The 13,042-nt window shown below is 45.1% G+C and overlaps 2 protein-coding genes across 2 annotated transcripts; one reads left to right on the plus strand and one right to left on the minus strand.

Moving 5' to 3' along the window:
* The first annotated feature begins 81 nt into the window (after positions 1-81).
* LOC125764567 (sperm flagellar protein 1-like) lies at positions 82-1,162 on the plus strand. The gene is made up of 3 exons (XM_049428933.1): positions 82-248; positions 470-681; positions 765-1,162. Exons 2-3 carry the CDS (start codon positions 558-560, stop codon positions 1,052-1,054), a joined length of 414 nt encoding a protein of 137 aa, XP_049284890.1. The 5' UTR covers positions 82-248; positions 470-557; the 3' UTR covers positions 1,055-1,162.
* LOC125774984 (uncharacterized) lies at positions 1,099-7,855 on the minus strand. The gene is made up of 9 exons (XM_049445363.1): positions 7,238-7,855; positions 6,679-7,174; positions 6,242-6,612; positions 5,464-6,179; positions 4,404-4,662; positions 2,711-2,966; positions 2,418-2,645; positions 2,141-2,356; positions 1,099-2,064 (listed from the first exon to the last, which is right to left on the minus strand). Exons 1-9 carry the CDS (start codon positions 7,238-7,240, stop codon positions 1,154-1,156), a joined length of 3,456 nt encoding a protein of 1,151 aa, XP_049301320.1. The 5' UTR covers positions 7,241-7,855; the 3' UTR covers positions 1,099-1,153.
* Between the last annotated feature and the right edge of the window lie 5,187 nt (positions 7,856-13,042).

Below are 13,042 nucleotides of genomic sequence, written 5' to 3' on the forward strand. Positions count from 1 at the left end.
TTGCTTTGCGCGAATGCTGCCGGGTACCGGTGCGAACTCGCTGACTACGTACGACTCAACATTAATTAGGGAATTCCAGCTGTGAGGTTAATTTTAGTACCAAGTTCCATAGATCGTTCCAAGTGTAACAGTGTCGGTTTGTTTTGATGGCAGGTGTATTTGGCGATTTAAATTTTAAATCATGTAACGAAAGAAGCTACAAAGAAGAAACGAAAACTTGATTGCTTGAATCTCTGCTGCTGAGATGGGTATTATTTTTGGGCTTTTAACCAACATTTTGGGGTACCTATTTAATTTGGGATTAAAGTTTTGTACTATTTTATAACTTTTGCTAACCTTCTTCTATATGACGTATCAAATTGTTCAGTTTTTTTAGCACTAATTAGTATGTAAAATGACGTTCATTTTATTTCTTTTCAATATCTTTCATTTTTGATTATGACTGTTCACAAACGATTATCCTCTAAAGTAATCGTAGTAGTATTGAAATTTTGTTTGAGAGTTTAAGTAAAGAAAATCGAAGCAAAAAAGGCTGTTAGTTCGACAAAACGGAAAAAATGGCACCCAGAAAGAAATCCATTCAATTGTCTACGCAAGAACTCATAGACGTGTACCAGTGGATAAAAAAATTCAAATTGTCAAAGGAAATTAAAAATATCAACCGAGATCTCTCGGATGGAGGTTAGTTTCCACACGATGGATGATTTTAAGATTGTTTTAATTCAGCGGAAGTAATTTACATGTGCACTTTTATCTAACCGTAGTACTTGTAGCGGAAATCTTGAAGCACCTTTACCCAAAGATTGTCGATCTGCACAACTACACCAGATGTAATGCGGTCCGAAATAAGCTGGACAATTGGCAAACCCTTAACCGGAAGGTGTTCCACCGATTGAACATCTATCTGGACGACGAAATGATTACCGATCTGGCTAGCGGAACAAATGGCATGTTGGAGGTGCTACTGTACGAGATGATGGCTAAGTATACCTTAGAAAACAACCTCCTGCACGAAGTGGATGAGTCGAAGAAAGATATGTTTTACTTACGATGATTTCGGTATCGCAAGGTTATCCAATTAATATCGCATGCTATTCGTTCCAGTGTGTATACAGTAGCGGTAACATTTATTTCGAGTAAAAAATATGCAGCTTTAGTTAAATTTGGGTTTTCTCATCCCGAGCATTGCGTCACGAGTCTTTGGTTTTGTTTTCGGCTTTGGTGGCGTAAGGAAAAGGCCAAGCACTTTGTAAAATATGGCCGCCAGCAGTAGGAACCCTAGTGTAACGAAACCAACCACATCAAGCATCAGGTACTGCACCCAGGATAGTTCGATGGCATTGGTTTTCAGATGCTTCGCACCCTTGTGCCTTATCACGTACTCGATCCAGTGCATCGCTTCCTGCATCGGCGGTACCACATTGTCCCGGAACAGATCCGACGCACGCTTAGCCTGCTTCATGAACGTTGGATTCGTGAGCAGCTCGTTGATGCGTGACCCGAGCGTTATGACGTTAACCTCCGGAAAGTTTAACGTTAAGGCATAACCGGCCTGTTCCGCCTTCAGCGCATTACGATGCTGATCACCGTAGAACGGTATGTAGAGCATCGGGACACCACGATAGATACCTTCCTGGCTGCCAAACATGCCACCGTGCGTAATGAACAGCACTACCTTCGGATGGGCGAGAATGTCACTCTGCGGTAACCATTTGCGTACCATTACGTTTTTCGGCAACCGTGCAATGTCTTCGTTTTCGTACTTCCACAACACTCGCTGCTTCAGATTGCGGAACACCTCCAGAAATGCTTTCATTTTATCTTTCGGCATGTCCGCACTCTTCATGTACGAACCGAGGCTGAAGAATATGACGCCCTCCTTAGCACCGTCGAGAAATTTCCTGATGTCCTCGGGTAGCTCTTTAGCAGGCTTAATGTGTGCCCCGGCCACATTCACCAGACCCGGAATGGTGGGACGTGGGGCAGACGTCGACAGGTGACTGTTTACCAATATGACGGAGATGGATTTTTCCAAATCTTGAATCGAAGGCATCAGCTCCGGACCTAAAAGGTAGTAGAAGATCAACACGTTCAGATCATGATTTTACCAAAAAAAAAAAATGAATTACTTTTACACTACCTTCAATCCGTGCAAAATGTATCTGGGCCAGTTTATTCTGCTGCGGGATGTAATAGAATTGACGTATGATCAGATCAACAAGGGAGATCCAGAAGTTGTAACACCGCTGGGAGAATGTCATATCGTCAGACAGCAGTAGTACCGGATGCGGTACAAATGACCATGGCGTAACAAGCCCCATGGCTTGATCGATATGATTAGCGTGACCCAGTGTACCTTCAAGAAATGGAATGAAATCAGTTAATCTGATAGACGATAGAAATTCGTCCTTCCTTACAGAGTGTCACAATCGGTGCCCGATATTTGTGGGCAAACATTAGGAATGCCTCTTGGTAGAACTGCTCCGAGATGATCACGTCAAAGTCGGTATCATCCTGCTCGATAAACTGCTGTACATTTTCATCTTCCAGTGCGTACTGTGTCGTCGATAGGCCTACGCGCCAGTAAAGAAACAGGTTGCTCAAATCACTGTTATACTTCGATTCGTAAATGTCCGACACGGGAACTGCAATTGAGAACAGGTTAAAATCTTCGAATATCATCCACGTGTGACCGGGTGACACTACTTACAGTAGTACGGTATGTCATAAGGAGGATCGATCAGTACTTCGGTGTAGTTTCGATGCGGGTCCTTCATGGCGAAGTTAGTGATGGCCGTTACTTCGTGCCCTCGGGAAAGCAGTTCCTTTACGAAATGTTCTATCCATAGCCAGTGGGATGGTGCTGGGAACGGTACCAGGAACAGTATCTTACCACATTCGGCACGCGGACAGAGGGCGGTAAATGCAAATACACAACCGACGATGTAGGACAGTACTCGCAAATGCTGTGGGAGTACAAGAGAGTCAAACGCTGGACACAGTGAATACATAAATCAGCCTGTTCGTAACTAGTTACGAGTTTCGTCGGTAGGAATGACTGGCTGTCGCAATCGAAAAGAGATATTACAGCAGTAAAACAACCAGATACCGGATAAAGTTGAATTTGTCGACTAGATTGAGTTACAATATCGCATGCCAAATAGATTCTACGCAATTCTTTAAGTTTGCAAAGCAACGGAACACGTCGTATCCGCATGCATGACGTATCCGCAATTCTTTAAGTTTGCAAAGCAACGGAACACGTCGTATCCGCAAAATGCACTAATCTTGGCAGCTTGCCGGGCACCATAACCATAACATTCCTTTACCGCGCCCCCATCAATAGTTCCATTGGCAATTAGTTCTAGCAGTACGAGAAAAAAAAAACCAAGTGGCACGGAACTCGAGCATCCGTTCGATTACACGGTGCACGGTGTAATAATGCCGAGTCAAAATGGTTTGGGTCAGTTTTCGGTTGTTTACTTCGTGAAATGAATTGTGGCAACCCGCACTTGTCCGTGCCTGTCCGGCGGAGCATATTTCACCATCCACTGGAATAGACACAGGGTGTGCGAAGGAAAACGCCGATGGCCTACATTTAGTCCACACCGTCATTAAACTATTTTTAATCGTCTAAAAAACAAAAAAAAAAGGCATAAGAACGATCTTCTGCTAACGATCGACAACCGTAGTTCGGTTGTCGGATTTCTTTGGGAGCCACTTTAATAGTGAACCCAGTTGGTGCCAACGCCATATCAAAACGAAATCGGAACAAAACAAATAAAGCATACCGGCATCATAATCAAAACAACGCGAAAACGAAAAAAAAACCCCCCCAAAAAGAAGCTGAGAAGCGATAATACAGCAACAGCCCCAAAACTGTGGCGGGTGAGGATCGTCCACCTAAAAATATTCTTAATGTTTACCAGAGAAGCCCACATGCCCTCGGCTTCCTCCGGTTTGCCAGGCGGCGCCGCATGAACTTGGCACTTGGAACGCCTGTCAGGCCGTCCTATTTATAGTGGGAATTAAAAAATGCTTCACCACACCGCACGGCAAGCAGTGTTGCTGTTGTGCTGTGCCGTTTTGGGACATATCCGAGAGCCAAGCGTCTCAACTCGTTTACCGATTCGATTTCATCGCGTTCCAACCGAACCGAGCGCATTGATAAATTACAGCCTTATCATCATCGCCATTGTGACGAGTTCCGATATGTGATGATTGCGTGTATGTGTGTTGTTGTTATGTGTGTGTGTGTGTGTGTCCCAGTATTTGATTGGACCCTCGGGTTTGCTACTGGCTCCCGGTAAACGTAAATTCGTAGGTCAATTTAATGTCAACCTTGCAGCGCGGTTGCTTATTAGCGACGCATCAATTCGCGTCACCACCGGGAAATTGCTTACCATTTTCGATTTGAGTACGTATTTCACCTCCCTAGAGTCCCTAGTACACCTGGCAACGTACACACGCTTCGAACGTAAACTGATCGCGTACAACGAGAGACAAAAGCTCACTTCACGTGTCCACTGATGATGATCGTTTGCCACAGCTCGGAAGGTTAACACTTTCGGGGTGGGATACTTGATGGGGAGGCAGCCGTCTCCCGTGTCGTGAGAGGGAAGGAGAATTTTTGGGAAGATTTTTCTGTGTTTTGGGGCACTCGTTCATTCGTTATGCAATGTGGCCCCGTTTGCATTCGAGTCTCATTGCACACCTTGATTAATGCGTTGATCGCGAAGAAATGGATGATAATCACCCCGCGCAACGATATCACTAATTTGACCGTTAAAACCTAATGGACCGTATGCGTTCGATCGACCAGAAGAGTATTCGTAGTTTCACAGGGTTGTGAATAAATAGATTCAAACAGCAGCCAGGAGACGCTTGTTCCGCGTGTTACGCTTACGGATCGGTTGACGGTGTGTACGGACCGTGACTATTTTTCACTGGTTCAATATTTCGATCCTTCTCGGTTGCTAGCCGCACCGTTACTGGTGTGCCCGGATCGACGGCCGGATGGATGCAGCTGCTGCGCGAAGTGTTCTAGCGTTAAATCGCGTATCTTGCTAGTGGCCGCGCACACTGAGAGAACATCAGAGAAAGGAAGAGAGAGAGCGAGAGAGCGAGAGAGAAAACAATGAAAGAGAGCGAACAACAAATCGCACCCCTGCTGCAATTCGTCTCGAGAAACAACCCCCAAGACGTCGAGCATGGTATTAAGCGTTACGGCTGCTTACTGATAAATTATATACGGTGAACCGAACCTGTCAAGGGTTTTGTTCGATTATCGTACAAGAACATAGAGTTAAGCATAGTTAAAATATATTTTTACAAACACACACACACACACACCATCTCATTTTATTTGTAACCGAAAAATGCTTCGGTAAACAAACGACCACTATTAGGGTACCTTATCTGGGTAGCGCAAGTCGTTCTTGAACCACTCCAAAATTCGGTCACTTGACTTTGACTTTGATTGCACGGTGTGGTTTTATCAGCTCCATACCACGCTTTAGCAGCGCCTTCACCGACCAGACCACACCCACAACCATCAGCAAGGTCAATGACAAGATGTCTAGCAGCAGATACCGATACCAGGGCATATGCACAGCAGCCGACTTCAGATGCGCTGCTCCTCGGTGTCGTACTACGTACTCGATCCAGAATGCTGCCTCCTCGAGCGGATCCGTTGGATTATCACGAAATATGGCCGATAATTGGTTGACGGCTCGCTGGAACTCTTCGCCCTGTACAATCCGTTCAATCTTCGACCGGAAGTCTTCCACCGTAACGTTGATAATCTGAAGCGTCAGCCCAATGCCGGCACGTTCAAATTTTAGTGCATTACCATGCTGATCGCCATAGAACGGTACGAACAAGATCGGACGAGCCCAGTAGATGGACTCTTGTGTACCGAAAATACCGCCGTGTGATACAAACAGCTTAACGTTCGGATGCGCCAGGACGTCATTTTGTGGAAGCCATCGCTGCAGTAGCACGTTCGAGGGTAAATTCGGGATAGTGTCCGCTTCCCATTTCCACAGGAAGTTGTACAGTGGCAGAGTACGGAATAGGTCCAAAAAGACTTCAAGAGTTTCTGGTGGCATTCCTGAGCTTCTTAGGAATGTGCCGAAGTTGATGTAGATGACGCCATTACGCGATGAATCTAAGAAATTCTGCGAAATTAACAAAATCTTTACTAACCGTTCAAAAGGTTACTTAACAGCTGCACAAGTACCTGTACAACGGAAGGAAGTGGTTTTGGTTTCCGGATGTGAACGCCGGCAATATCGACCATTCCGTTGATACGTGGTCTGGGACGCGAGGAGATGATGTGGTTGTTCACAAGCACCACACTGACGTTTCTCTCGAGATCCTCCAAGGACGGTAACACTGCGGTCGATCCAAAATGCTTTAATGCTAGCTTTGTTTGTTCCGGTAGATAATGGAACTTTCGGTTAAATGCACCCCACACCGATAGGAACACATTGTAGGCCCTCTCCGTAATGGACATTTGATCGTCGTACTGCAGCATAAAGTGTGGTACAAACGACCACGGAGTTATCAGCCCAAACGCACAATCTATATAGTCTGCATGTCCAAGAGTATCTGTAAAGGAAAAGCAGAAGATAAGGATAAAGATGAGCAGAATTCCTAGATGTCATGCATACTCACTGATAGTGACAATCGGGACTTGGTACTTGTGGGCAAACATTAGGAAACTTTCCTGTACAAACTGCTCGGCAATAAGAAGATCAAATGCAAGTCCTTCGGTTGTTAAAAACTTCTTCACGTTTGCACTTTCAAACGCATGTTCCGCCGTCTCCAGTCCCAGCTTCCATAGAATCGACATCTTGAAGAATGGATCACCGAACGATTGTGACTTGTAGAACACCTCCATCGGTAACCCGTTGGCTTCGAAGTCGTACACTGGATCAATAAGAATCTCGTGATATCGCGCCGTATGATTGATACCCTCCGATCGCAACCGATAGCTGGTGATGGCTGTCAGTTCGTGACCTCGCCTCAGCAGCTCTTGTACGATGTGCTCGAACATAAGCCAATGGCTCATGCCGGGAAAAGACGAAACAAGTAAAATTTTTGCTCCGTTCCCAGTTGGCAAACAAGCAAGCACACCAAAAACGGTCACCAAAAACAAGCAAACCCATCTCTAACAAATGGAAATAAAAGGCCTGGTCAGGTTGAATTGCTTAAGTTACACATTTATTCTTACCATTTTTTGAGCACTCCGCGAACTAGCAGTACGACTGTGAAGACGATCGAAAAGCTTCTAATTGTAAAGATCGTCGACGATCTCGTTTGTCATCTTCTCCGTACATCATTCACGGTGCATGATGGTATTGGTAGACACACTTGTTACGATTCCATCGAGGTGAACCGGCTACAAACGAACGGTCGAAGAAGATTGTGAAGAGAAAACAGATGATAAATGGATTTCAACGAAAGACGAAGACAAGTTTTCCCGGTGTTAGTGATGTTAAAAGCCGCACAGCACTGTACCCTGTAAAGCTACCAATCAGTGGAGTTAATGAACGAAACGAAAGATAAAGAAAACTATCGATTAGTTACGTTGTTTCGCTAAATGTTGGTGATGTTTTGATGAGTACGCTGGAGCATATAAACAGTGGCATAGGAGCTGTGTATAGCGAGTAAACCGGCAATACGAGTATTTACACAGCCTGTAACGGATGCTGTATTGTCAGCCGAAATTCAACCTGACAGGTACAGGTGTTTGCAACAGATCGATGAAGTAACCATAGCAACCGTAGAGAAGTAACGCGGCCTGCGAATGCACGATCACGAACAGCAGGGGAAGTTAATTATAGTTAAACCGTTTTTATTACTTAGCGACGATTGTTGATAAAACACTCATTTGGGAAACGTCAGCTTCAACGATCCTGTGTCTTCACTCGCTCTTATCGACCCCACCAATTAAACTCACGATAAGTCAATTGGCAACGCTTCTTGAAGTTTGAAAAGGCCGCTTTTCCGGCCGGAATGCAATTTTCTTCTCTGCTCTCAAAACTGCCCCGAATGCGCCTGGGCCGTGAGCAGGGTGATCATTCTTCTCGTGAGCGCACGTGTCGATCGCCCGTATATGCTCGCAATGCTCTATACCGCACGCGGGTGTTTAGAATTTTTGTCCTCTCAGGGAGTGGCGTTCCTCATTCGTAACGGATCTTTCAAACGAAACGGATGCCATCTGGCAGCGTGACGGCAGTTCCTTTCGCGCAATTTCGTACAGCACCGAAGTAAAAACTCATCGTAAGAAGAAAAAACAAACTTCTTTCATTTCACGCAATCCAGCATCAGTGGTTAGAAAAAAGTGGTGTTTTGTGGTTCTTTTTTTCGAACTTCCCAAAAAAAAACCAATGTGTCTTTTTCTTTTCGCACACACCAAACACACGCGTAACCGGCTTCCGGAGAGGATCAATCTGGCGCGCGTGGTGTGCGCACGAACACATTGGGGTGTGTTACGACGATTTTTATGAATTGAGCAACATGCGCGGAAAAAGGAACACCGAAAAGCGGGGCAACTACGGAAAAAAAACTACGCTCCCCCCTCCAACCGGCCGTCGACAGTAAGGAAAATATAAACAGACATTTTCGGCACAGGCAAACGTCCCGTCGCGTTGCAGACAGCGTCGGAAAATTCGGAGTGAAAACTGTGGTTATAGGATTAACGCAAACGCACCACGCACCAGTACGATCACCCTAGCCAACTGGCTGGGTGTGTGTGGAAGGGAGCGGGATGCAGAAAGGCGGCCCGGGGGGACCGGGTGTTGGAGTGATGCTTAAAAATTAAGTGGAAAACAGCGGTGAAGAAAATGGTGTGCTTACGGAATTTATTTTTGTCACCGCCGCTCGAAAACCCGTGTCCCGGGGGTTGCAAAGAGGGATTTTCCACCGTTTTCCGTCCTCATCCCTTCGCGTATGTGTGTAGGTGCGAGCGAACGATGACGAAGTTGGGTGGTGCAATCAGTTGTGTTTCGGGCGGCCTAACATACGGACGGCTTATTGGAGAGATTGTAACAGCAAGGAAAAAGGAGCGCTTTTCAATTGAGCATTTTTTTTGTAAAAATGTTGTAAAAAAGAAATCATTTAAAGTGAAACGAAGAAATAAGTAAACATAAAGAAATTCTTAAGGTGAAAACGAAAAGTGTCCCATTAAGGTTAAAATGGTGATCAGATCAGAACATGCTGCGGCTGCTGATGCTGAAGTATTTTGCAATTCGTAAACGTGAAAAGAAAAACGAACGAAACAGGCCCACAAAAAAAAGGAACAAGAACGTAAGGAAGATGTTCCTTAACGTCGCGTCTTGTTTGCAGTGAAGCGTGCGCGCTTGATGTGAGTCACCGCCGGTGATGATTCACGGTGGTGACAATCACGATCGTTGACGGCCCAAGCATGGCGGCACCACATTGCCCGGTACACGTCACACGTTGTTTCGGTCGTGAAAAGTGGTGTGCTTTTACAGTGAAAAGTAGTTTGTTTTCTTGTTTTCGTTCCTGCGTTCGCTGTAGTGGTCGGTGTTGTTGAAGACACACTAGGGGGGGGGGGGGGGGGGGGGGGGGGGGGGGTGGGTAATATTTTATACCGTCAAGTCAGCTATATCATAAGTCACCCGGGGACACCAGACGGGAGCTTCCTAGCGAGGAAAATTGGTGTGAATCTTTGGTACGGTTTGTACCAACTTCCAGTGTAGTGAGCAGAACGAAACGTGCCGTACCGGTCCATATCCAAGCAAGAACCGACGGTAGTAGCGTGTATTTATAGCAGGCAGTATATGACGAAGGGCCAACCATGACAAACTGCTGCCACCGACGCCACCCGCCCCCATCAGTCACTGTGGTTTTTTTTCTCGTAGTTGCTTTCTGCAGTTCCTCCGTTTGTGGTGATCTGCTGAGCCCGTTTGTGTGCTGATCCTGGAGGAAGATCATTATCGCAATTTCTTCTTCAAGAGGCCAAGTATCGCTCGCACTCGGATGTGACAGATGCGGGACCAAGAATTTGCCGGATGCACACCAAAGCGTCTGTCCCAGTAGTAGGGGTGGGTTATTAAAATTTGCCATTCGTCTTTTTGCGTGATCTTCGTACTGATTCGGTGGAAGTGAAAAGGTTCAATGTATGGAAAGCGGTCCTGTTAAATCTGTAACCCATGGTTGCTTATTCAACTTCAGTTTAGATACCCGAATTGCGACTCCACAAGCAGGAAACGGCACGTCTTGTCAATCGTCAACCGTAACCGTAATGGCGTGAGTTACTCCTCAAGATCCAATGTCTTTGAGGGAAAGAATGGAAGTAAAATTTTGAAGTTGCAGACAACGAAATGCAAAACCAAACACACCACGTGCACATAGTCCACCTCTGGGGTCTAAGACCACTAGAGTCGAGTCAGTTGTCGGAAGCGTCAGAAATGAAATACGGAGAGTGAGATTGTTGCCAAACCCAAATACGCTACCCGCGTACGAGCGTACCCCCAAAAACTTCTTCACGCACGTCATCATTTTCCTCCCCCCCCCCCCCCATGTTCGGTAAGAACGATTTTTTTTTTCCTGGGTGGAATTTTTATTTTCCCTTCAAATACCAACCGGGTAAATAAAAACAAAGAACGCACTCAACTTTACCGGTCATGCGTAACGCGCGTTATACGGTATTGCGCTAACCCATGATCCAAGACCAGACGTGCGCGCCGGATCGTCTTTCAGATCGTTTGATTCGATGAAATTTATTTGATCGACCTTACCGATGCTTGGTACAAAACCCGCCATCGGCCCGGTTTAAAAGTGGATTAATTACTTTTGCCCACTTTGCCCACGCATGATGTGCATTGCACACGCACCATCACTTCTTGCGGTTTCTCGCTTGGTGACTGACACAAACGCCACCCGTCCGAGGTAGAAGAAGCAACGGCTGTGTGTGCGTCTCTGCTTTACACCAATATTTAACACTTAAAGTACGGAAATTGGTTGCAATTTCACACGTCTCCGTATCGGGAGCGATCCGTTAAAGAGCGTGCGTCAAGTACTAAGGCTAAGTGGTCATTGAGTTGGCGGAAGTATCGATTTTTCCGTGAGTGTATAACTCCACTCGCTGTAATTGGATTGGGCTGTATCTTATGTGCACAACGCCTGAAGGTAGGCAATTATTAGAATTTAGCATTAAAGATCTCTTATTAGGAGATCGCGTTAGACTTGTGATATAAAAACCAAAATTTTACATACTTTTAGGGACTTTAAATGTTTACCTATAACACAACTGTTATTCATTGGGAAACGCTGACATACCTTTTTTGAAGACATTCACATTTAATGCTCTTCATATTATGATACTCGGCGTGTTATATCGGTTTACATGAAGTCAAACATCGCATCACACATACGCACTTTTAAAAGCATACAACGCAGCTGTTCTACTAATACACAACATGATAGGTTGTTGAAACCCTATACGGCAAACCATGTTCCATGTTCCGTGTTCCTGCTCGAACAGGAACAATACACCCCCCCCCCCCCTACACCATGCTGCTGCTTAAGCCGTTAGTCATTTTCGTCCATTATTGCCGTCATTTAATCCTGCAAGATCGGTAATTTATGGCTAATTAAATGAAGCTGCTAAAATTAATGGGTCCACCGAAGGCCCAATAGCCGCACGATCGTTGCAGTCGTACAGGGACACAAAACACCTCAACAAAAACACATATTATATTGTCATCATCACACATTCGGAAAGAAGGCACACTGACACTAAATTTATAGTTTGCGACAAGAATAGGAATTAACATAGCTACTGGAGTTGGAAAATTTATGGAACTGGTGATGTTTTTCCTAGTTCCATTCCAAGAAAAAAAGCCCCCAAAGAATTTTGGGGCTAATGGGGAGCGATTGACATTTGCTGATGAGTGTGTTCAGCTTTGCCGTTAGAACCTTTCACTTCCCGATGGAAACATTGTTGTGCAATGTTGTGTTTGCATTTTCCAACTGCTCGGATTGACACGCACACGAGCTTTGGTGCCTGCCGCCATAACGTAGGTCATTAATTTTTGCCCCATACTCTTAAACTCTTTCAATAAAACCTTCCTCCCAAAAGCTGGTAGTAACATTGTTCGGAAAATGTTTTCTATTTTCCTTGTACATTTTTTTCTCTCTCTCTCTCTTCTATCGCTATGATGTGACTACTACTACTGTCTCCGGGTTTAAAGGAGCGGCAACATTGCCGAGTGACAGCTTCGTCCAAAAACGGTTTTCCTTCAAAAACGGCAGCAAACCCATAAACTAGCTAATTAACGTGGGATAGTGTGTAAATATAGAACGTTGCTTTCCCCCCGGGTGTGTAAGTGAATTTCCCGTTTGAATGGCGATCGTTACGGTTCCAAATTCGAAATCTTAATCTTCTTAGAAAAAGACACCCTCGGTACCACAGCCAAAGAGCCGACTTCAAAGAACGTTTCTAAACCGGTACGATACGATATGTTTGATGTGTTTTTCACGCAGACATTCGTTTGCAATCATGTGCAGACGAGGTAGTTGAATTATTTTTGAACCATCATAAGAAAATGGTCTACTCCTTCATTTTTACGCTAGTAATAATTAAGCAGCATAATTGCATACTTAATCTTACAATTGTCTGGCTTTCGTTGCTAGCGTGTGACAGGTTTACCGGATTGATGACGAGTTTGTTTACCATCCTAATGGGATGGTGAACTGCTGGGGATTTTTTTTTTTGGTAAATGCACAACGATCCAAAGGGCACTTACGACGAAACGATCGACCAGACCAGGGAGGAATACGATCAGTGCGCTTTTAACTGTGCTGCTAAATTAAGAGGCTAATGGCTGTTTGCACCAGCAACAAACAAAGTGATCCAAGCGGGAAAAGCGGGCTGGTGTAAAAATGGGAAGCTGACTGTACAAGAAATTGGCGTCGGTAAAGTGCATTGGCTCAGCTGTTCGATACGAAGCGATCGGATGAGCGTTTGAATAGTTGTTAGAATGGGGAAATGGCTATAAAGATTGTT

This window comes from Anopheles funestus, chromosome 2RL, assembly GCF_943734845.2.
Source record: "Anopheles funestus chromosome 2RL, idAnoFuneDA-416_04, whole genome shotgun sequence".
NCBI classification, from domain to species: Eukaryota; Metazoa; Arthropoda; class Insecta; order Diptera; family Culicidae; genus Anopheles; species Anopheles funestus.